The sequence below is a fragment of the Salmo trutta genome, chromosome 1, assembly GCF_901001165.1.
Source record: "Salmo trutta chromosome 1, fSalTru1.1, whole genome shotgun sequence".
NCBI lineage: Eukaryota > Metazoa > Chordata > Actinopteri > Salmoniformes > Salmonidae > Salmo > Salmo trutta.
This window is the reverse complement of record NC_042957.1, coordinates 56,641,920-56,667,964: the sequence shown is the minus strand read 5'-3', so window position 1 is coordinate 56,667,964 and position 26,045 is coordinate 56,641,920. Positions and strand designations below refer to the sequence as shown.

Here is a 26,045-nt window from a genome sequence, read left to right as displayed (position 1 = left end):
TGTGTGTGGGTGGTTCCTGCTCATTTGTTTTTTTCTTGCAATTGCTCAAAATAACCTCAAGAGGTCAACAACTGTCAAGTTTTAATCAGACCCCTGCGTTAATCTAAGTAACATAATAAAAAAAATGCCCATCAAAATCCGTCACCCCCTAAGGTTGATGTCAGCGCCCCTGTGGAAATCTAATTAGCATAATAATAAATAAATAAACGTAAAAAGCTGTCAGTTTAAGCTAGAGATCTGATTTTTTTTTTTCATTGGATGTGTCTCAATCCACCGCATTTGCCTATGTCGCACTTCCACATCTGCGGTGAAGGAGACCAGGCTAGAGCGGTGTTTGTCAGAACCTTGAGATATCCCGAAAATCGGTCTTCTCACAAAATTGTCTGTAGCGTCCAAACGGTTTGGCCTAGAAAACAATTAGGACCTCTCTATGGGAAGATAAGACTCTCATGAACACAATAGTGTTCTCAAGCGTTTTGGGCGATCTGCCAACTTCTGTCTGTAGCATCCAAACAGTTTGGGCTACACACTAATATGCCAGAACATAAAGAGAAAGATCAGTGCTGTAACAAAGATATTTTTATGTGAAACAGTTTGCAAGTCGTGTCTTGTGAGTGTAAGCTAAAGCCTACTGAAGACTCTGGAAGATCATTAGCATCATGTGGAGAACAGTCAGTCCAGTGTATCAAATTCACAATATCAATTACAGAGTCACAGTGGCACATGCTCCAGCTTGCACTGCTCACCGCTTGACTAACCTATTCCCCATATATTTCTCATTGACAAGACAACGTCCACACCCAGCAAACCTGCCCTTAATCCTTGGCTATATGTTCAAGTTCACACTACTTTATTGAGATGTCAAATTCTTTCAAGTTTATATCTTGCAAAACATCTACCCCTCTCATATGAAAAAGTACAAGTGAAAAACTGTCCTCTCTATGGACATCTTTCATGTGTTACATTGATTTCCTTGATGGAGAAGTTTAGAAGAACTCTTACTGGAATTGGACCTCACAAAGCAAGGTGTTGAACATGTATCAGCTCAAGCTTGTAACCCTTATATGATAGTGATTTGTTTGACTCCTTGACTCCCATGTAACCTACTTTCTGCTTACACATCCAATCCACAAGTCTCTCGTTGATTAGGTCCCCAACCCCTTCTGTTGTTACTGTATCTATTATTACCAAACCACAAGGACGGAAAGAAGGAGATTGTGAGATAATAAGGTCACTTCTACACCAATGTCAAAGCACAATCTCAAAAGAAAAAGGAGGATCAAACTTAACTCATAACAAGACATGTCTGGAGATAACACTGCCAACAGTAAACAAGCCATGAAATGTCGAGGTTTGTAAATGTGCAACTTGATACTTCAGGGAGTGTACCTGTGGACAACAGAAATTAAATTCTAGTTACTGATATGATCTTTCCTTTTTTATGGAGGAAAACTAAACCAACAAAAGACTTCTCCATTTCTAGCATACCTTAATCTTTTGAGCAATGCCCTTTATCTGTGTTCATATGAGAGCAAACATAACATTTTGTCTAATGCAGATCATTTTCACAATGCCCTAAAGCTGTTAACTGTTTTTCACATATGTCACGCCCTGACCTGAGAGAGCCTTTTTATGTCTCTATTTAGGTTTGGTCAGGGTGTGATTTGGGTGGGCATTCTATGTCTGTATTTCTATGTTGGGGATTGCTTTGTTTCTGCCGGGTATGGCTCCCAATCAGGAACAGCTGTACATCGTTGTTGCTGATTGGGAGTCATACTTAAGCAGCATGTTTTTCTTTTGGGTTTTGTGGGTAGATGTTTTCTGTTTAGTGTGTTAGGATACCTGACAGGACTGTTTGGCTGTCGTCTGTTTTTCTTTGTGAAGTGCCTTTTTCATCTAAAATAAAAGATGAACAAATTCCATGCTGCACCTTGGTCTACTACTTCAGACAGCCGTTACAGATCTACCCACCAAAAACGGACCAAGCAGCGTGGAGGGGAGCAGCACCAGGAGTGGAGGAAACAGCATGCTCGGGAGGAGATGGCATCCTGGCCGCTGGAAGTATTGGAGGCAAGAATAGACTGGACTTGGGAACAGCTATTTGACCAATGCAACAACCTGCCGGGGCAGCAGGTGGAGGTGAAGAGGCAGCCCCAAAAGTTCTTTGGGGGGGGGGCACACGGGGAGATTGGCGGAGTCAGGTGTTAGACCTGAGCCAACTCCCCGTGCTTACCGGAAGCGGCGTGGTACTGGTCAGGCACCGTGTTATGCGGTAGAGCGCCGGTGTCTCCAGTGCGCGCTCATAGCCCAGTGCGCTACATCTCAGCCCCCCGCAAGTGCCATGCTAGAGTGGGCATCGAGCCAGGACGGGTTGTGCAGGCCGTGCGCTCTAGACCTTCAGTGCGTCTTCAGGACCCAGTCTATCCTGTGCCTGCGCCCAGAACCAGGCCTGCTGCATGTCTCCCCAGCCTGGTAGTCCTGTGCCTGCGCCCAGAGCCAGGCCTCCTGCATGTCTCCCCAGCCTGGTGAGGCCTGCGCCCGGAGCCGCCAGAGCTGCCCGCCGGTCCGGAGCCGCCAGAGCCGCCCGCCGGTCCGGAGCCGCCCGCCTGTCCGGAGCAGCCAGAGTTGCCCTCCAGTCTGGGGCCGCTGCGAGGGTCCCCAGTCCGTGGTCGGTGGCAGGAGATCACGCTCTAGGGGAGCCAGTGAAGAGGGGTGAGCCAGTGGTGGAGTGGGGTCTGCGTCCAGCTCCAGAGCCTCCACCGCGGAGAAATGCCCACCCAGACCCTCCCCTATAGGTTCAGGTTTTGCGGCCGGAGTCCGCACCTTTGGGGGGGGGGGGGGGGGGTACTGTCACGCCCTGACCTGAGAGCCTTTTTATGTCTCTATTTAGGTTTGGTCAGGGTGTGATTTGGGTGGGCATTCTATGTCTGTATTTCTATGTTGGGGATTGCTTTGTTTCTGCCGGGTATGGCTCCCAATCAGGAACAGCTGTACATCGTTGTTGCTGATTGGGAGTCATACTTAAGCAGCATGTTTTTCCTTTGGGTTTTGTGGGTAGATGTTTTCTGTTTAGTGTGTTAGGATACCTGACAGGACTGTTTGGCTGTCGTCTGTTTTTCTTTGTGAAGTGCCTTTTTCATCTAAAATAAAAGATGAACAAATTCCATGCTGCACCTTGGTCTACTACTTCAGACATCCGTTACAGATCTACCCACCAAAAACGGACCAAGCAGCGTGGAGGGGAGCAGCACCAGGAGTGGAGGAAGCAGCATGCTCGGGAGGAGATGGCATCCTGGCCGCTGGAAGTATTGGAGGCAAGAATAGACTGGACTTGGGAACAGTTATTTGACCAATGCAACAACCTGCCGGGGCAGCAGGTGGAGGTGAAGAGGCAGCCCCAAAAGTTCTTTGGGGGGGGGGCACACGGGGAGATTGGCGGAGTCAGGTGTTAGACCTGAGCCAACTCCCCGTGCTTACCGGAAGCGGCGTGGTACTGGTCAGGCACCGTGTTATGCGGTAGAGCGCCGGTGTCTCCAGTGCGCGCTCATAGCCCAGTGCGCTACATCCCAGCCCCCCGCAAGTGCCATGCTAGAGTGGGCATCGAGCCAGGACGGGTTGTGCAGGCCGTGCGCTCTAGACCTTCAGTGCGTCTTCAGGACCCAGTCTATCCTGTGCCTGCGCCCAGAACCAGGCCTGCTGCATGTCTCCCCAGCCTGGTAGTCCTGTGCCTGCGCCCAGAGCCAGGCCTCCTGCATGTCTCCCCAGCCTGGTGAGGCCTGCGCCTGGAGCCGCCAGAGCTGCCCGCCGGTCCGGAGCCGCCAGAGCCGCCCGCCGGTCCGGAGCCGCCCGCCTGTCCGGAGCAGCCAGAGTTGCCCTCCAGTCTGGGGCCGCTGCGAGGGTCCCCAGTCCGTGGTCGGCGGCAGGAGATCACGCTCTAGGGGAGCCAGTGAAGAGGGGTGAGCCAGTGGTGGAGTGGGGTCTGCGTCCAGCTCCAGAGCCTCCACCGCGGAGAAATGCCCACCCAGACCCTCCCCTATAGGTTCAGGTTTTGCGGCCGGAGTCCACACCTTTGGGGGGGGGGTACTGTCACGCCCTGACCTGAGAGCCTTTTTATGTCTCTATTTAGGTTTGGTCAGGGTGTGATTTGGGTGGGCATTCTATGTCTGTATTTCTATGTTGGGGATTGCTTTGTTTCTGCCGGGTATGGCTCCCAATCAGGAACAGCTGTACATCGTTGTTGCTGATTGGGAGTCATACTTAAGCAGCATGTTTTTCCTTTGGGTTTTGTGGGTAGATGTTTTCTGTTTAGTGTGTTAGGATACCTGACAGGACTGTTTGGCTGTCGTCTGTTTTTCTTTGTGAAGTGCCTTTTTCATCTAAAATAAAAGATGAACAAATTCCATGCTGCACCTTGGTCTACTACTTCAGACATCCGTTACAGATCTACCCACCAAAAACGGACCAAGCAGCGTGGAGGGGAGCAGCACCAGGAGTGGAGGAAGCAGCATGCTCGGGAGGAGATGGCATCCTGGCCGCTGGAAGTATTGGAGGCAAGAATAGACTGGACTTGGGAACAGCTATTTGACCAATGCAACAACCTGCCGGGGCAGCAGGTGGAGGTGAAGAGGCAGCCCCAAAAGTTCTTTGGGGGGGGGGCACACGGGGAGATTGGCGGAGTCAGGTGTTAGACCTGAGCCAACTCCCCGTGCTTACCGGAAGCGGCGTGGTACTGGTCAGGCACCGTGTTATGCGGTAGAGCGCCGGTGTCTCCAGTGCGCGCTCATAGCCCAGTGCGCTACATCCCAGCCCCCCGCAAGTGCCATGCTAGAGTGGGCATCGAGCCAGGACGGGTTGTGCAGGCCGTGCGCTCTAGACCTTCAGTGCGTCTTCAGGACCCAGTCTATCCTGTGCCTGCGCCCAGAACCAGGCCTGCTGCATGTCTCCCCAGCCTGGTAGTCCTGTGCCTGCGCCCAGAGCCAGGCCTCCTGCATGTCTCCCCAGCCTGGTGAGGCCTGCGCCCGGAGCCGCCAGAGCTGCCCGCCGGTCCGGAGCCGCCAGAGCCGCCCGCCGGTCCGGAGCCGCCCGCCTGTCCGGAGCAGCCAGAGTTGCCCTCCAGTCTGGGGCCGCTGCGAGGGTCCCCAGTCCGTGGTCGGCGGCAGGAGATCACGCTCTAGGGGAGCCAGTGAAGAGGGGTGAGCCAGTGGTGGAGTGGGGTCTGCGTCCAGCTCCAGAGCCTCCACCGCGGAGAAATGCCCACCCAGACCCTCCCCTATAGGTTCAGGTTTTGCGGCCGGAGTCCACACCTTTGGGGGGGGGGGGGTACTGTCACGCCCTGACCTGAGAGCCTTTTTATGTCTCTATTTAGGTTTGGTCAAGGTGTGATTTGGGTGGGCATTCTATGTCTGTATTTCTATGTTGGGGATTGCTTTGTTTCTGCCGGGTATGGCTCCCAATCAGGAACAGCTGTACATCGTTGTTGCTGATTGGGAGTCATACTTAAGCAGCATGTTTTTCCTTTGGGTTTTGTGGGTAGATGTTTTCTGTTTAGTGTGTTAGGATACCTGACAGGACTGTTTGGCTGTCGTCTGTTTTTCTTTGAAGTGCCTTTTCATCTAAAATAAAAGATGAACAAATTCCACACTGCACCTTGGTCTACTACTTCAGACAGCCGTTACAACATATTACTCTTGAAAAATCTGAATGCTTTTCCTCTCAATATCCCCTCACATACACACACACGAAGCATTTCGCTACACCCACAATAGCATCTGCTGAACATGTGTATGTGACCAATAAAATTTGATTTGATGAACACACCAACAGAAAATAGGCAAGTACCAAATTGGGTGGAGAGAGGTGTGTGGCTCCTCACTCTGTGTGCGCTCTCTTCCTTTTGCTTTTTAGTGTGTTTCTCATTCACTCACTCAAAAGGTTGAGGGGACAGAGTCTCTCAGCAAGAGAAGGGTAATAAAAAAGGGATTGTTTGAACGAGAGCTACTGTGTAAACAAAGGGAACTTTGTAAATGTGCAACTTGATACTTCAGGGAGTGTACCTGTGGACAACAGAAATAAAATTCTAGTTACTGATATGATCTTTCCTTTTTTATGGAGGAAAACTAAACCAACAAAAGACTTCTCCATTTCTAGCATACCTTAATCTTTTGAGCAATGCCCTTTATCTGTGTTCATATGAGAGCAAACATAACATTTTGTCTAATGCAGATCATTTTCACAATGCCCTATAGCTGTTAACGGTTTTTCACATTACTCTTAAAATCTGAATGCTTTTCCTCTCAATATCCCCTCCCATACACACACACGAAGCATTTTGCTACACCCACAATAACATCTGCTGAACATGTGTATGTGACCAATAAAATTTGATTTGATGAACACACAAAAACAGAAAATAGGCAAGTACCAAATTGGGGGGAGAGAAAGAGAGAGGGGGGAGAGAGAGAGGTGTGTGGCTCCTCCTCACTCTGTGTGCGCTCTCTTCCTCTTGCTTTTTAGTGTTCCTCATTCACTCACTCAGAAAAGGTTGAGAGGGGACAGAGGGTCTCTCAGCAAGAGAAGGGTAATAAAAAGGGGATTGTTTGAACGAGAGAGACTAAACAAAGGGAACTGGGTGGGAGTTGTGTTCTTGGGGATCTTATCACCTGTCTTCAACACACCACTCCTGCAGCACTATAGACTCCTGGATGGAGAGACAGCAGGGAGAGATACAGGCAGATCGCCTGGAGCGCCTAGACCCACTCTGTGACTCAGAGAGAGAGATGATCAAGGACACCTGGGCCACAGTCTACCAGAACTGTGATGATGTCGGAGTGGCCATTCTCATCAGGTAAACTTTACCTATACTCTCTTTCCCTTGTTTCTTGCCTATAACATCTTGAAATTGTCCGCCTAAAGACACTGATCAACTTGCCTAGGTGCACCCATTTCCATTTGGGGAGTTGTGGAGGGCTGATGACAGAAGAGCTGTAACTTACTGAATGCTAACTGTTTCAACACAGCACACACATATTGTTCTTGCTGAACACACAAACACACACACACACACACACACACACACACACACACACACACACACACACACACACACACACACACACACACACACACACACACACACACACACACACAAACAGAGCTGGTGATTGCAGTCCCCTGACCAGTGGCAACAACTTCTGCCAACACAGGGAGCAAAACTCTCAGCAGCATCTTGTTATCATAGGGATGTTCAGGGCCTCAACCAAGGCTGATTTTAGAACCAGGCTAAAGTTTGCTTCTCCTTAATTATTACATTGCCAACATGGCAATTGCACGTGGCTCCTTATCTTGCTCAATGGTTGTTTTACCAAATCGTGTTGCAATAGTTGGGTGTAATAAATAACAATGTTCTTGCAACCTAGATTACAATCTCTCCATGACCCTTGCGTGAGCCCCACTATAAGTGAAGGGAACTGAAAGTTATTTTAACAACGTGTGAAGATTGTAACATGACGATTGACTTGCATGCTCTCAGTCTGTTAGAGAGAGCGCCATCACTCATATCTGAGCTATTGCATCTGAAATTGGCTCCCTTCCTATCAGTTGGCAGAATCAGAGGGGAAAGCGTGCAGCTCAATCCATCTTGCTGCTGTCACGCCCTGACCTGAGAGAGCCGTTTTTCTCTGTTTGGTTAGGTCAGGGTGTGATATGGGGTGGGCATTCTATGTCATTGTATTTCTTTGTTTTGGCTGAGTATAGTTTCCAATCAGAGGCAGCTGTCTATCGTTGTCTCTGATTGGGAATCATACTTAGGCAGCCTTATTTCCCTCCTTCAGTGTGGGATCTTGTTTTTGTACAGCTCAGTAAAGCCTGCAGAACGTGACCTTCGTTTTCCTTTGATTGTTGTTTTGATTTAGTGTTCTGAGTTATAATAAACATTACTATGAGCACTTACCACGCTGCACCTTGATCTCCTCTCTACGACGTTCGTCACAGCTGCTTATTCCAATCTGACATATTTGGCTCTGCAGGTGCTCCCTCTCTGAGGGCAGATCATGTTTCACATATCTGCAGACCAGGGATTTCTGACCTGACTCACTGAACCCTCACAGGGATGTCTCTGTCTAATCCCTCATTGAGGTCCGTGAAGATCAGTGATCAGGGACACTCCCTCCATTCATCAGTACATAGTGGACAGGAGGTCATTATACTGTATCAAACCATTAAAAGGCAGATAGCTTTGGGTATACTACCATCCATGACTTACTGTACATATATTACAGCAGACAAGCAGTAGCTAACCTCTGTGACCAGTTGTGATGAGCAAGGCCTTTGTAGTGGTGATGTTTGCACCATGAGACAGCATTGCCCCTCACGAGTCAATAACTATGTACCAAGAGAGTTTTCATTTATATTTTTCGTAGACTTCTATTTACCACCACAAACCGATGCTGGCACTAAGACCGCACTCAACGAGCTATATAGGGCCATAAGCAAACTAGAAAATGCACATCCAGAGGCTCCTAGTGGCTGGTTATTTTGATGCAGGAAAACTGAAATCCGTCTTACCTCATTTCTACCAGCAGGTCTTTATTATAATTTTTCTTTTTCAAAGCTACAGAACTGTTTCACTAGCACAGACTGGAATATGTTCCAGGACTCATCCGATGACATTGAGGAGTTTACCACATCAGTCTCTGGATTACAGGCAATATCCGCACTGAGCTAAAGGCTACAGCTGTCGCTTACAGGACTAAGAATCCTACTACACCGGCTCTGTTGCTCGTCGGAGGTGGCAGGATTTGCAAACTATCACTGATTACAAAGGGAAACCCAGCCACGAGCTGCCCAGTGACGCAAGCCCACCAGATGAGCTAAATGCCTTCACTGCTTGCTTCAAGGCAAGCATCACTGAACCATGCCTGAGAGCACCAGCTGTTCCAGACGACAGTGTGATCACTCTCTCCGTAGCCGATTTGAGTAAAAACTTTAAACAGGTTAACATTCACAAGGCCGCAAGACGGATTACCAGGACGTGTACTCATTGCAAGCGCTGACTAGCTGGCAAGTGTCTTCACTGACATTTTGAACCTCTCCCTGAAACAGTCTGTAATACCTAAATGTTTCAAGCAGACCACCACAGTCCCTGTGCACAAGAATGCCAAGGTAACCTGTGTAAATGACTAGCATTCACATCTGTAGACATGAAATGCATTGAAAGGCTAGTCATGGCTCACATCCAAACCATCATCCCAGACACCCTGGACTGACTCAAATTCGCATACCTCCCCAACAGATCCACAGATGACGCAACCTCTATTGCCCTTTCCCACTTGGACAAAAGGAACACCTACGTTAGAATGCTGTTCATTTACTATAGCTCAGCGTTCAATACCATAGTTCCCTCCAAGCTCATCACTAAGCTGAGGACCCTGGGACTGAACACCTACCTCTGCAACTGGATCCTTGACTTCCTGCCGGGACATCCCCAGGTGGCGAGGGCAGGCAACAACACATCTGCCACACTGACTCGCAACACAGGGACCCTCAGGGTTGAGTGCTTAGTCCCCTCCTGTAATTCTTGTTCACCCATGACTGCGTGGCTGTGCACGACTCTAACACCATCATTAAGTTTGCCGACGTCACACCATTGAGAGCATCTTGACTGGCTGCACACCACTTGGTATGGCAACTACTTGGCATCCGACCGCAAAGCACTACAGTAGGGTAGTGCGGACAGCCAAGTACATCACTGGTGCCGAGCTCCCTGTCATCCAGTACCTCTACACTAGGCTGTGTCAAAGGAAGGCCATAAAAATTGTCTAAGACTCCAGCCACCGAAGTCATAGACTGTTCTCTCTGCTACCGCACGACAAGTGGTACCAATGCACCAATTCTGGAACCAGCAGGACCCTGAACAGCTTCCACCCCAAGACATAAAACTGATAAATAGTTAGTTAAATAGTTAAAAGGACATAATCTTGGTCATAAATTGCAATGCTTTCATTTGATGCAATACTTGAATACCGGTACTTAAAACATCTTAAGCCTCAAATTGCTCTGAGGCATTCCAAATGCCTGTAGTATTACATGGTGACATGGAGCACCTACAAGGAGCAAACTTTAGCTGTCAAGGGGTCTTTAAAATCTTTGGCATCTTTGGAGATTTGAAGGCATGTTCAAGTATAATGTCAAACCTCAAACCTCAACTGCTCTCTCTCTCTCTGTCAGTTTAATACTAAAAACTATGCTTGGTTAATTTAGCTCTCTAAATAACTAAAATATCCAATGTGAAATACCCATAGCTCTCTGAAAGTGTTGTATCAGTGATGCATCTCATTGTAACACAATCCAGGGTATCCATATGTAGTTGCATTTGCATTTATCAAATACCTATACAATTTCCACTCAGGGCAAGTATGTCACTTTTAGAACAGCCATGCAACTATCTCAGGAATGAGCCCTATCCCAGAGTAGGATTAACAGGCTGATGATTATAAAACACTAATGAGGCTATTTATATGCAGCCACCATAGGTCAAGGGAGAGATTAAACACCACTGTCTTCACTACTTATGAGTGAAACAGAGGATCTGGCTTTACAATTGAATGTCATTGCATAGACCCTCCACTTTAAGCAGAAGAGAATGAGACCCTGTCCTCTGTCTTCCTTGTCTGCTTCCTCCCAACACTTGATTTCACAGGTGAAGGTAGTGGAAGTGTCATGTTCATCGTAAAGATGGGACCAAGGCGCAACGGGAATGTGAATATTCATCTTCTTTATTTACGAAGAAAACAAAAATAAACACTTAAACAAAAACAACGACAAAAAACAGTCCTGTAAGGACACAGCTTACATACGGAACAACTACCCACAAAAACCCATGAAAAAACACCCCTACTAAATAGGACCTTCAATTAGAGGCAACGAGGAACAGCTGCCTCCAATTGAAGGTCAACCCAATAAACTAAACATAGAAATAGAAAGACTAGAACGAACATAGAAATATACTAACATAGAACATTGCCCAACAAACCCCGAAACACATGAAACAAACACCCCCTGCCACGTCCTGACCAAACTACAATAACAAATAACCTCTTTACTGGTCAGGATGTGACAGGAAGCCATGTGCTTTCATCGAAACACAATGGCTTCCCCATAAAGGTTCCATTTTCTGTTATGGGTTTTAAAAGGATAGAGGTATGGGACATCTGGAACAGATACAATACAGCTGTCTGTGTGTATCTGTCCTGGTCACCGTAGGCTGTAGTTTATTGCTCAATACTATTCTCTTTCACAATGTGGTCTCCAGTGTTCAAACCAGTTTATTACACAAAGAAAGCCTATATCATCATTGGAGTTATTCTGTTTTTATATGGTAGAGAATTTGATGGGTGGTACGTAAGGAATTTGTCTTATCCTAATACATTGTTTGGGTGTTTACAAGAGCTGACAGGAATACACAAATACTGTCGCACACCAATGTTGAACATGAGTGTGGGTGTAGGTGCATCCGTCCAAACCAACCATATGGTATATCCCTATGATGTAGAGCTAATTGTCTCCAACCCCGACAGTAACACAGTGAGAGGGAAGCAGCAGATGAAGTCACTGCTGCCTGAGTACACACAGCCATTCTGACCGTTTATTTCAGTGTGTAATTACACAAGCAACCAACTAACCATCTCAATTTCATTAGCGCACTTCACTGTTGGTCTGCTAATCCTATGGCCAGACATGGAGATGATGAAACACCAGCTTTGTGAGTTTTAGGGGAGAGCTGTACAGCTTGTATACAGTCACTGTCAGCCACTGAGACCAGACATCAGGGACCACATTGGAAACAAGTGGAATTGTTATACCGTGTTATCGCCTGGGTTGTACCCAGTGCATCTTTTTCCAAATAAATCAATCACCTGGACCAACAGGCCTCCTAGACTCAGGAGAACATAGCAGTAGCCACCGAAACGCCAGGATGTACACAGACCTGTAGCATGATGACAGGCTGGGTGTGATACTGTATAGATTCTTACCAATGCCTTGCTCTACATTGTGGTACATGATATAATTGTGCTTGTTTTTTTCTTCACTCAGTTTTTTTGTTAACTGACAAACATTTCTCTGCCTTATCAGCTGGAAGAAATGTATGTTTTTACAAACACAGTTATCTTGTATTTGAATAGCACATGCTTGTGCTCAGGCCATGGTTGAGTAAATGAAGCATAACCTGTACAGAACCTGGAAAGTGGTTAAACATTAAAAGGGAAAACATGCTCCGCAGCTGTGTCAACACGCTTCAACTATGTTCACTTATAATATCTCACTGGGCCAAGTAATGCACCTCCTTTCTTCTCCAGGCTCTTTGTGAACTTCCCCTCCTCCAAGCAGTACTTTAGCCAGTTCCAACAGGTGGAAGACCCTGAGGAGCTGGAGAGGAGTGCCCAGCTCAGGAAGCACTCACGCAGGGTGATGAATGCCATCAACACCCTGGTGGAGAACCTCCATGACGAGGACAAGATGGTGTCTGTTCTGAAGCTGCTGGGCAAGGCCCATGCACTCAGACACAAGGTGGAGCCTGTCTACTTCAAGGTGAGGAAGAACCAGGCAACATGTTTTCACATAACTATTATCCACAGGCACACCAAAGCATTCCATTTCCCTCTCTCTCTTTCTCAGATCCTGTGTGGGGTGATTCTGGAGGTGCTGGTTGAAGACTTTCCTGATTACATCACTCCAGAGGTGGCAGTGGCGTGGACCAAACTGCTGGATGCCGTCTACTGGCACGTGAAAGGCGTGTATGAGGAGGTGGGCTGGGCCTCCAGCTCTGCTGTGTGAACCATCTGTCTGTCTGGGTCTACCGTCAGTGACTGCTGTGGACTCCCGGAGACTGACTGCTACTGGGCCTTGGCTTAGGAGGACGACAATCTACGTCTGACCATTCAAGGGAAGAAATGTATCTTTCCAGAGCTCATAGAATCTTCCTATGTATTATCATGGCTCCCTCCATGTATCTTTCCCATGCCCCACTGTGGGGTGTGTTCTTCTGATGGACTCTCTTATGAATGATGGGGTGGTGGTTTGTGCTGACTTTGGTTGGAATGTGTGTGAATGGCCATATGTGTGTATGCATTTATGTTTGAGGTAGAGCATAAACCCTACACAGACTGATAGAATATTGGATGTCTCCAGTTACATTGCCATGAGATTATGTTGAAGATTGAGGATTGGCAGACATAAGAACTGTATTATGTCATAGAGACAGTCTAAACGTACACTCTCATACACATGTTTTTATCTTTACACCAAAAACAGATACATACAGGGGAGAGTAGGTCTTTTGCTAATCCCTCAGTTGTTAACCTGGGTTGTGCCTTTCTTTATTCCTGACACTGACATCAAGACCTTTGTTCATTTCATGCGATGCTTTGCTGGTGTTTCCTGGGCAGTATATTGTATTTCAGAATCAGTCACCCTTCAGAATCAGATCCACTTCACTGTCTCACAAAATGAGAAATAACTTGTGAGGTGTGGTGTCCACATTTAAGCAATGTTAATGTTTTTTATCAATGCCTGTATCTGCATAATAACATAATAAACCAAAACAATTACGATATCTATAATGGAAATCATGACATGCATATTATTCTTATTCCCTTGTTTTTCACTGTGAGGTATTAGCACTCTCTTTCCTCCTGCTGTGGCCTACTCCCTGTGAGTCAGCAGTCCTAACGATAGGTGGATTAGCAGGAGGCCTAAAGGTATTTATACCTCCCATGTCACGAGACACTCAGAGAGAGTGTTGCTCAGTTCTGAATCCAGCCACCTCTCCCTGCACATTATTGATTGTTGTGGGAACACAAGTGCACATGTTGCCTTTCACACCAGCATCAATAAAGACTTGTGTACCGTATGTGCTCCCCCATACCAACCTACTGTATATAGATATCATTACAGAATAGAAGGTGCAGTAACAATACATTACTATAATGAGTCTGGATTACTTAATGACTTCTATGAAGGTGCAATAGAACTACTAGTGATATGTTATTTACATATATGCCGAATCTGATACTGAAAACAATGACATGAACATGAACACACACAAACATTAAGACAGCTATGCTGTCCCCAAGATGAAGGCTTAATCTAGGTTTTCATTACATAAATGATTTTACACAAGATCAAGTTCAAGTAAACTCAATAAGCCTAGTAGCCTACAATATAGGCTACACGCTCTACTCTATCAAAGCCCTGAGACATTACACAATAAAGACAAAACACTCATTATGACTTTAAGCATGAGAGTATGCTACTACAGCAAAATCAGGGTCCATGACAGCCCTGCAGCGCTAGTTCAACCCAGACCACATGAATGGCCACAGCACATAGTGCCCCTGTAAAGCTACACTAGTGGCGATGGAGGATTAAAAGGTTGAGCTCAGACCACAAACACTACTTTCTGTTTACCTCCTGCCCCTGCAACAAGGCCTTCCCCTGATCTGAGCTAATCCCATAGGCTAATCTTGCCACTAGCTTGAGAGCCACAGGAATCATTCTACTCTCCCTCAATGGGAGGAATAGTCCGTGTTCTAACCCAGCTGCAGTCCCAAGACGGGATACATGTGATAGGACCATGTGCACCACTACGATGGTCCTCACCACTATTGCTGTCATCCTATACAGAAAGTTCTCAAACCGAGTCGAACCGTAAGTACTCTTGTTTTTACTCTTTCTCATCCTATGCCTCTTGCTCTGGTCACGTTCACTTCTTGAGGGAAAACCTAGTTGATAATACACAGAGCCACATGTATCTGGTCACATGTACAGGCAAGGTTGACAGATTCTGTGAAATGTATCTTGGTTGGTTCGATATTTATCTATTTTTTATTGTTTTTGGTTACCTATTGCATCACGGTGTTATGTCACACAGTGCATCAGAACTGTTAACGGTAGTGTATTTTGATACTGCCATGGAATTCTCTCATGGGATTTGTGTACTGTTTGTAAGTGTTCTCATGCCCTTCATAGAAAATTACAGCAAATGTCTCAATAGCACTGAATGTTAATTATTTGAACAGATATCTAATTACCAATCAAACATGAAATCAAACATTGATCATAATGTGATTACTCTAAGGGGCAATCATCTAAATGCTAGATAAGTTATGCTATATCACTGAAACTGTCCTGAAAGTCATGGCTTGTCTTCCTCAAATAATACACAATCTTGATCTAACATCAAGTGGAAAGTTTCCAGGTTTGAGCTGCGGCTGCAACCTGGACTCAGGGGTAGACGTAACATAGTAAACAAAAATCTTTGACACTCACATTAGTATGATATGCTGCGTTTGGTATGGTATGTATTAATTTGTGGTGCTAAGTAGTTGCAAAGTTGTTAATTAGCTAAAATGCTAAAGTTGCCCATGATGAAATTTGAACACGCAACCTTTGGGTTGGTAGACGTTCATGTTATACCTCCCTCCTTAAATAACCTTCTGTCTTATGTAACCACACAAAACGCAACATATCATACTAATTTGAGTGTCCCGGACAGAGTGACTATAAATTAACAAAATTGCATCTAATGTAGGGATGAATAAAGAAAAATGCATCTGAGCTCTTGATCAGAGGGCTGCTAATTGACTCTAAGTGCAATCCTCTCAGCCCCCCTGGCCCTGCATGACCACTCACTGTCACGCTCTGACCTGAGAGAAACGGTTTATTTCTCTATTTTGTTAGGTCAGGGTGTGGGGTGGGCATTCTATGGTTTATATTTCTATGTTTTGGCCAGGTATGGTTTCCAATCAGAGGCAGCTGCCTATCGTTGTCTCTGATTGGGAACCATACTTAGGCAGCCCCTTTCCCTCCTTGAGTTGTGGGATCTTATTTTTGTACTGCTCAGTATAGCCTGCAAGACGTGACGGTCGTTTATCATTGTTTATTATTTTGTTTAAGTGTTCTGATTTAAAATAAATATAAAGATGAACACTTACCACGCTGCACCTTGGTCTACTCCTTTGGACAACCGTTACACTCACACGGCAACAGCACATAATGTCATGTGGCTGCAGCAACATATCAAGCTCAAAAGCATGGACACATATTCATTATCTGATTATATCAAATTAGGATTCATAGTTTTATCAGTCTTACTGACAAGTAAAGAATTGTAATGAAGCTTCAATATGTGCTAACATCAACAATACTGAATTGATGAATGTCCCTCATCTCCCATTTCAGGCACAATGTTGATGATGCCAATGAGGTGCCCTACATGAAGAGCAATGGAGTGGACCCTAAGAAATAACAACCCTCACAGCAGATGTAGCTCTAGTCTACAGTCTACATGGTACATAAAAGTAAAATAACAAGTAGCCTAGAGAACTGAATGCTGTCTGATATTTCAAGATGTGGAAATGAATGCAAGAGGAGGAGGGGAAGAGAGAGGGAGGGAAAATGGAACATGTGGCAGAAGTAGAGATGCATGAAGTGAGAAGATGTATGCCCGTTCCACATTTAGCTTTCAAGTACTCACCACTACGCTGCTCCCACTAAATGATTTAGTGGCAGAACAACAATCCATCAGCTCTGTGGAAGGTTATTATAAATGCATTACCTCCCCAAGCCTACCAGTTCAATGGAGTCGTGCAGGGCCTCATAAATTTGGGTCAATGAAGGGACACACACAAAAGACTCAGGATGAATGAAATAGGCTTTATTGTATTAGTGTGAACTTTCACCCAACCTGTGCGTAGAAGCTCTCAGATCTGAGGCGGGTCTTTTCAAATGAAGAGACGTGAGTTTATTCATTTATTCATAGCATGATATCTCCCTAAATGATTAATGCCCCCCCGCATGTAAGCTTTTATGCACCCTCTTTTCTCTCTTTTCTTCCAGACACGAACTGAAGACAGGTCTTCACCTTGATGGCTACACATCTGGTGAGTTCTCTCAATGGCTGCATTCTATGTCTCAAACTTAAACACCAGAAATGGAATACTACTGAATTACTACTCATTACTACTACCTGAGATCTACACAAAACCTACTGGTTTTACTACTTGATTGCTATTGAGATGTGTAGTTAACCAGTATTGATTTGTGTAGTAATTAACTAGTAATGAGTGATACATTGAGACGTTTCACTACTGGTGAACACTACATATTTCCTATTCAAGTCAATATATAATTCTTCCTTGATGACTACTGAGCTTTTGGGTATCTGCTACTTAAACTTCTTTGGGATCAGTGTCCCTTCCAAAGGACGGTTGAGCTAACGTAGGCTAATGCGATTAGCATGAGGTTGTAAGTAACAAGAAAATTTCCCAGGACATAGACATATCTGATATTGGCAGAAAGCTTACATTCTTGTTAATCTAACTGCACTGTCCAATTTACAGTAGCTATTACAGTGAAATAATACCATGCTATTGTTTGAGGAGAGTGCACAATTTATTTTGAACATGAAAAATTATTAATAAACAAATTAGGCACATTTGGGCAGTCTTGATACAAACATGTTAACAGAAATACAATGGTTTATTGGATCAGTCTAAAACTTTGCACATACACTGCTGCCATCTAGTGGCCAAAATGTAAATTGCACCTGGGCTAGAATAATACATTATTGCCTTTCTCTTGCATTTCAAAGATGATGGTACAAAAAAATACAAAAGAACGGTTGTTTTTTCTTTGTATTATCTTGTACCAGATCTCTTGTGTTATATTCTCCTACATTCCTTTCACATTTCCACAAACTTCAAAATATTTCCTTTCAAATGGTACCAAGAATATGCATACCCTTGCTTCAGGGTCTGAGCTACAGGTAGTTAGATTTGTGTATGCCATTTTAGGAGAAAATGTAAAAAAAGGGTCCGATCCTTAATACCTACACATACCGACACAATTCCTACATGTTCACTATGAATAACTATGTAATGCCTTCACATTACTGCTGTATGCCTACTCAATCCCTATTGAATAACTACTGCCATTTGTGTGTGAAGTGTTATGTCACTACTGATCACTAGTGAATTGCTCCTGATCCTTTTTCATTTCTTACATAAACCATTTTGAATTACTATTGAAAACGGACACATATACTACTATTAAAAATCACTATTGACATCTTGTTTGACTACTGTGTCACTACTAGACTAGTGCACATGTTATTTCCTCAAGTTTCTGACTGAAGTTATTTCATCAAACAAGAGATAATAAGCTTTCACAAACATAATTTCATTTTTTAAATAAAATGAATTACATGTTAAATTCAGTGGCGATTTTAGCATGTAAAGCTTGGTGGGGCAAAAAAAGTGGGATACATGACAGCAAACCATTACACAACACAACACTAAACAATACATTAATTGCACTGTAGCAAACGGTGCCCACAAACGGCCTACATAAAGCTGTCCCAACAGCAGTCCCAACATCTTACCACTGCTCCACCTGGCTATCAGCGGAGCCTTGTCTCGCAGTGAAACAGTTCATTCAGCCTCATTTACTGCCTTTTAGAAAAACATAGCTGATATGGCTGACTTCCAAATGTGGTTTCTAATGACAATTAAGATGTACAAACTATGGCATAAGGGGACGACAAGCGGATTAGAGGCAATCCGTAATTTTGATTAAGACATTAATGAGCGAGCTAGGACGGACCTAGTCAATATAACTATTTGTTTAGCACTTTTGAAATGTACAGCGACAGAATTCAGAACATGGGCCTTTCTTACAGTGTTCTCCCTGTACACCAAGTCAGAACCGTAGGATAAGTTAAGGGGGCATATAAGCAGACAATGAAAGCTCTTACACTATTCAATGATTACATCTCTCTAAAACAGGTTATAGGCTACATGTGCACCACCAAGCCAGAACAGTAGAATAAATTAAGAGGGGTAAATAGACCAAATTATTAGGGTGAGGCACATGGGCTACTAACATCTTACTATACAACATACACTGAGTATTACTTTCTTAGCTACAGTATACATATCTCCCTGGCATATTACATAATTTACGCAGCAGCATACAATACCTTTTGGGCTCACCTTGTTGTGTTGTGCTCACTTGAACAGGAAGGTGGCACGGCGGTTCATCGTGGGAAAATTCTGTCATCAAAGTCTGGCATTCTCTGGATTTATGGTGCTTTCAAAACAACTGGGAACTCTGTAAAAACAAGGCTGAATCATGATGACATCATTGATCTTCAGGTCATAGCTCTAGAAAAAGGCCGGATTTACAATTCCGAGTTGGATGACTTATTTTCCCAGTCGGAGCTCGTTAATTCCTGACTTCCCAGTTGTCTTGAACTCACTGAAGTCACGTTTTCGCAGTTCTGAGTTAACAGTTGTTTTGAGCGCGGCACAAATCATGCTTCATTGACAGCATGGCCAAGGTTGAATGTTTATCATTTTAAACTTGGAAAAGAGACCCTTAATCCCAGATTTCATTTATTTATTTTTTTATTTCACCTTTATTTAATCAAATAGGCCAGTTGAGAACAAGTTCTGGGACCACAGAGCTACTCCACTAGTGATTGCTTTGCAATGCTTGCAGTTAGCCACTGTCACGGATTCTTTCCAAACCACTCATTGTTGAATTCCTGATTTCCAACTTGTTGTGTAATGTTTATGTCCAATGGCCGATGAGCACTGATACGTTTTATCTTTATTATTTATCTTCATATGACAAGAATTAAAAAGGATTTGCCAGTAGATTGTCGACTTGATCCATAATGATGACTGCTAGCTAAGATTTTGGAAGTATGATGTTGACATGATCAGTCCAATCAAAGCTACTTTATCTGTGGCCAATGACCTTGAGCCTTCTTGGATGGGCACTTTTAATGTAACTCTATGGTAGCACCCAAGGGGCTAGAATTTTCTAGCTCTACCCTTAGACTTGGCAGTGATGTAGTGTCCCCATGAGTGACAGAACACTGAGCCAATCACGGTGCAATGCTATTTTCTGCTGGCTTGCCCCACCACCACAGAGAGCACTGAGCTAGGCTGAAACACCTGCATTTTGGAGCTACCTTACTCAAGAAAACAAAAAAGAGACCTTGTTTGTATGCGGCTTTATTAACTCAATGATATACACTGCTCAAAAAAATAAAGGGAACACTTAAACAACACAATGTAACTCCAAGTCAATCACACTTCTGTGAAATCAAACTGTCCACTTAGGAAGCAACACTGATTGACAATAAATTTCACATGCTGTTTTGCAAATGGAATAGACAACAGGTGGAAATGATAGGCAATTAGCAAGACACCCCCAATAAAGGAGTGGTTCTGCAGGTGGGGACCACAGACCACTTCTCAGTTCCTATGCTTCCTGGCTGATGTTTTGGTCACTTTTGAATGCTGGTGGTGCTTTCACTCTAGTGGTAGCATGAGACGGAGTCTACAACCCACACAAGTGGCTCAGGTAGTGCAGCTCATCCAGGATGGCACATCAATGCGAGCTGTGGCAAGAAGGTTTGCTGTGTCTGTCAGCGTAGTGTCCAGAGCATGGAGGCGCTACCAGGAGACAGGCCAGTACATCAGGAGACGTGGAGGAGGCCATAGGAGGGCAACAACCCAGCAGCAGGACCGCTACCTCCGCCTTTGTGCAAGGAGGAGCAGGAGGAGCACTGCCAGAGCCCTGCAAAATGACCTCCAGCAGGCCACAAATGTGCATGTGTCTGCTCAAACGGTCAGAAACAGACTCCATGAGGGTGGTATGAGGGCCCGACGTCCACAGGTGGGGGTTGTGCTTACAGCCCAACACCGTGCAGGACGTTTGGCATTTGCCAGAGAACACCAAGATTGGCAAATTCGCCACTGGCGCCCTGTGCTCTTCACAGATGAAAGCAGGTTCACACTGAGCACGTGACAGACGTGACAGAGTCTGGAGACGCCGTGGAGAACGTTCTGCTGCCTGCAACATCCTCCAGCATGACCGGTTTGGCGGTGGGTCAGTCATGGTGTGGGGTGGCATTTCTTTGGGGGGCCGCACAGCCCTCCATGTGCTCGCCAGAGGTAGCCTGACTGCCATTAGGTACCGAGATGAGATCCTCAGACCCCTTGTGAGACCATATGCTGGTGCGGTTGGCCCTGGGTTCCTCCTAATGCAAGACAATGCTAGACCTCATGTGGCTGGAGTGTGTCAGCAGTTCCTGCAAGAGGAAGGCATTGATGCTATGGACTGGCCCGCCCGTTCCCCAGACCTGAATCCAATTGAGCACACCTGGGACATCATGTCTGGCTCCATCCACCAACGCCACGTTGCACCACAGACTGTCCAGGAGTTGGCGGATGCTTTAGTCCAGGTCTGGGAGGAGATCCCTCAGGAGACCATCCGCCACCTCATCAGGAGCATGCCTAGGCGTTGTAAGGAGGTCATACAGGCACGTGGAGGCCACACACACTACTGAGCCTCATTTTGACTTGTTTTAAGGACATTACATCAAAGTTGGATCAGCCTGTTGTGTGGTTTTCCACTTAAATTTTGAGTGTGACTCCAAATCCAGACCTCCATGGGTTGATAAATTGGATTTCCATTGATTATTTTTGTGTGATTTTGTTGTCAGCACATTCAACTATGTAAAGAAAAAAGTATTTAAAAAGATGATTTCTTTCATTCAGATCTAGGATGTGTTGTTTAAGTGTTCCCTTTATTTTTTTGAGCAGTATATATTTTTTTTACATTGTTTGCAAACTGATATGGAACACGTATTAATGCCAAAATAATATGCAAAACAGGCAAGCCCCCCCAAAAAATGCTATATATATTTATTTATTTTACCTAAAAGTGTGGTGCTCAAAAACTGCCCTGAATGACGGGTCGCCACTGATTAAATTACATATTTACACTTTTGTTAATCCCTTTGAGGCCTTGTCTTCATTCAGCTTTGACTTCTTCAGGATCGGTGGGTCCCCCATTGGATTTTTGAGCTAACGTAGGTTAAGGGGATTAGCATGAGGTTGTAAGTAACAAGAACATTTCTCAGGACATAGACATATCTGATATTGGCAGAAAGCTTAAATTCTTGTTAATCTAACTGCACTGTCCAATTTACAGTAGCTTTTACAGTGAAATAATACCACACTATTGTTTGAGGAGAGTGCACAGTTTTGAACTTGAAAAGTTATTAATAAACAAATTAGGCACATTTGGGCAGTCTTGATCCAAAAATGTAACATAAATCCAATGGTTCATTGGATCAGTCTAAAACTTTGCGCATACACTGCTGCCATCTAGTGGCCAAATTCTAAATTGCACCTGGGATGGAATAATACATTATTGCCTTTCTCTTGCATTTAAAAAATGATTGTACCAGATCTAATGTGTTATATTTTCCTATATTCCTTTCACATTTCCACAAACTTCAAAGTGTTTCCTTTCAGATGTTATCAAGAATATGCATATCCTTGCTTCAGGGCCTGAACTACAGGCAGTTAGATTTGGGTATGTCATTTAAGGTGAAAATTTAAAAAAAGGGTCCGATCCTTAAGATGTTTTTAACTATCTTCAGATCCTCTTTTTTGTTGCAGCCACGTTTCTCCACTACGTAATCTTTTAGAAAATTAAGACAAGCACCAGAGACAACAAAATATAAGCCATTATCAATAATTTGCTATCAGAGGTCATATAAGACAACACAGAAAAACATTTGCATACAAACACGCGTACTTATTAGCTAGCATGACAAAAACAGAGGCTACATAGCTACATTCCAATGGGGCTAGCAAATAACTAGGCTAAACACAACACCGTTTTGGCTAGCAATCTTTTTGATGTGGTAAAAAGTTAGATAAACTGCTAAACAACAACATGAAACTATTCAGAAAACATAAACAAAAGTTAAACTTACAGATGGTGCCAGCATAAAGGCTATGAAAGACAGGATGATGAAGGATGGAAGATGATTACATTCGGAATTGTCAAAAACAGTAGCTACCCAACAATAACCAACTACTTCCTGTTTTGCCTTCATCTGCGGTTGCGAAAAGCCTGTGTAATCTGGCAATAGTGTTGAAATGACTTATTTCCTACTAATATCAAGTAGTAAAAACTATACCTGATTACTATTGAAAAGCCTGTGTAGAAAAGCTGTAGAATTTTGACTACATATTTATTACATGCATCATGTAGTAAAAAGCTCTACCTGATTACTACTGTAATCACTACTGTTTTCAAGCTGAACACAACAAAACACTACTTGTGTATCTTGAGTAGTGCATAATCTACACAATCCTTACAAGTCTCTACATAGTCACTACTGCACAAATAGGTTTTGTGTAATAATTCAGTAGTACTTTTTCACGAGGGCTAATTTACCCAGTGGTCTAAAGTACTTACAGTAAGTAAAAATACTTTAAAGTACTACTTAAGTCGTTTTTTTGGGGTATCTGTATTTTACTTTACTATTTATATTTTTGACAACTTTTACTTTTACTTCACTACATTCCTAAAGAAAATAGTATACTTTTTACTCCATACATTTTCCTTGACACCCAAATGTACTCGTTACAATTTGAATGCTTAACGGTACAGGAAAAAGGTCCATTTCACAGACTTATCAAGAGAACGTCCCTGGTCATCCCTACTGCCTCTGATCTGGCAGACTCACCAAACACAAATGCTTAGTTTGTAAAATATGTCTGAGTGGCGGAGTGTGCTTCTGGCTGTCAAAAAATAATAATAATAAGGATATCGTGTCGTCTGGTTTGCTTAATATAAGGAATTTGATGTATTTTTACTTTTCCTCAAGTATGACAAGTATACTTTTTCCACCACTGTACTTAAGTACATTTAAAACCAGATACCTTTAGACTTTTACTCAAGTAGTATTTTACTGGATGTCTCACTTTTACGTGAGTCATTTTCTACGAAGGTATCTTTACTTTTACTCAGGTATGAGAATTGAGTAGTTTTCCACCTCTGAATATACCACTGCTGATTGAAGCTCCTTGCTAACATGTTAACTCCTGTGCTTTGGGTATTTTCCAGTCTAGTTTGACAGGCAACATCCTATAACCTAAACCCCAAAATTGATTTGTTACAGACAACAGCAGCAGCTCCATCTCAGTCATCTGGAATTGATGCAGCTATTGTCTGTCCAGTGTTCAGAGACTGTGCATTGCCATGTGAAAAGCATCTGGAATTAATAACAGGCCAGGGCGTGGCCAGCACAACAAGGATCTTTTTTTTAATCACATCTTCAATCCCCCATCTGTCCTGCAGATCCCTCTAATGATATTTCAGCAGAGGACAGTCCCAGGAGGCCTCCCTCCTCCTTCTTGAGGCAGGAGAATTCCATTTCTGGGAATGAAACCTCAACCAATCACATCTTGGTGGAGCTGAATCTACAGAACAACATCTTGGTTTATTGTGGGTTTCTTGTTTTGTAGAGTTGGACGTTTTCTTAAGGTAAAGTAGGCCAATGGTCAATGTAAAATTGTTGGAAAGTGCTCCGTGCCTCAAAAAACAGTAGTTTTCTTTGATTGTCATTTTTTGTCTTTGAGCAAATAGGGCTATACAGATTTGTGTCCATTGAGTAAATTATAATGGCTTTTAAAGAAGAGGCAGAACTTTAAAATTATGCACTTTAAATGGTAGGTTGTTTTTGGTAATCTTTCACATTCCTAAAGTGACCTAAATCTTGTTTTTGACTGAAACAAGGAGCTATGGATAAGCAATATGTTTAAAATGAATCACTTGAACCCATAAATATTTGACCAAATGTCAGAGAACATAAATGTCTTGTAGTGAAGATGTATGTGCCATGGCTACTCAATCTAAAGAGCAATGGAAAGAGGCATCTGTTTTGTACCTCTCTGTCAACCCTCTCCAGTCACAATGCATTGCTATGTGATGAAAGAAAGCCTGCAAGTGAATCCCCTCTTCCCCTAAACCTTTAGCATCCCATTGGTCCCATTGAAGGAGCAACAGTCAGAAAGAGGTGTGTTACTAGTCTGCCTATGTTCAAAACACAGCTCCAACTTTACTTGACATTTTTAAAAGCAGCTAGGTGTCACCTTAGTAAACGTCTGCCTTGAGTCAGAGCTTGGTGATGATGGTGGTTACTGGTAGGATGGTTTGTTACAGAATCGACTTTCCTTTGACATGTCAACTTACAACCTGCTTCTTCTCTCTAAAGCAAAAATGATGTCTGTTCTTTGCTCTCCCCACCTGATCAAATAAAGAGATTGGAAAAAATATATTTAGTTTGTACATGTTTTTATGGCCTTGGTTTTAGTTTTCCCTTGTTGTAGGATACCTACTCCCAAATGTTGCATTGTATGTAATGCATGATGACCATTACTGTATTACCACTTGTAAGAGACCCTTCAACATGTAACATACAGTCTGAGATATTGAATCTGTTCATGCTTGTTTTTTTAACCACTCCAAACAACAAGAATTAAGCAGATGCCTCAGGATGACGTCACCTGACCTCATAAGGATAAAACAGTGATCATTCCACTCCACAGTATTAATCCACAAACGTGAGCAGGTAAATATAGCTCTGCTGCTGACACAACAGCCTTGTGTTATTTACTTCCAATCTCACCAGCCGTCAACATGACAGTGGTTACTATCAAATCATTAGACTGGCAAATGACCCCACAAATTGATTGAAAGACCTTAAAAAAGGTCCATAAAGAAGCCAAACGAGTCGTGTTTTGGAAGACGCACGGCTCTCGATTTTCGCCTCTCCCGAGTCCATACGGGAGTTGCATCGATGGGAAAAGACTGTAACTACCAATTAGATACCACAAAATTAGGGAGAAAAATGGGTAAAAAAACCCCCCCAAAAAACAAGAAGAAGCCAAACGAAAACACCTATGGTGTTACAGGCAACACAATATTATCTTTACTAATAACACCAGTTTCATGACAATAACAAGATGCTCCTGAAGAAATAGTTTGCAAATGTAGACTTTGGGAGAGCGTATAGAAGACTTTCATTACCTCTGATCTCCCCACCTCCCTCAAAACTATAAAGGGATGGCAATACCCACTAGAGATAAATGGAACAGTCACTGTTACAACAACCA

The 26,045-nt window shown here is 43.9% G+C and overlaps 1 protein-coding gene and 1 long non-coding RNA gene across 2 annotated transcripts; both read left to right on the top strand.

Annotated features, from left to right (window-relative positions):
* The first annotated feature begins 6,504 nt into the window (after positions 1-6,504).
* Positions 6,505-13,613, top strand: LOC115202001 (cytoglobin-2). The gene is made up of 3 exons (XM_029765864.1): positions 6,505-6,844; positions 12,354-12,585; positions 12,673-13,613. Exons 1-3 carry the CDS (start codon positions 6,702-6,704, stop codon positions 12,829-12,831), a joined length of 534 nt encoding a protein of 177 aa, XP_029621724.1. The 5' UTR covers positions 6,505-6,701; the 3' UTR covers positions 12,832-13,613.
* Positions 13,614-16,355: 2,742 nt separating this feature from the next.
* Positions 16,356-25,205, top strand: LOC115202012 (uncharacterized). Its single transcript, XR_003879874.1, has 3 exons — positions 16,356-16,792; positions 16,894-16,937; positions 24,229-25,205. It is a non-coding gene; the product is annotated as an uncharacterized LOC115202012 (long non-coding RNA).
* Positions 25,206-26,045: the final 840 nt, after the last annotated feature.

Coding starts and splice junctions, on each gene's coding strand:
- LOC115202001 (XM_029765864.1), top strand. CDS start 6,702: ATGGAGAGACAGCAGGGAGAGATACAGGCAGATCGCCTGGAGCGCCTA. Junction 6,845..12,353: donor GGAGTGGCCATTCTCATCAG/GTAAACTTTACC, acceptor TTTCTTCTCCAG/GCTCTTTGTGAACTTCCCCT. Junction 12,586..12,672: donor TGGAGCCTGTCTACTTCAAG/GTGAGGAAGAAC, acceptor TCTCTTTCTCAG/ATCCTGTGTGGGGTGATTCT.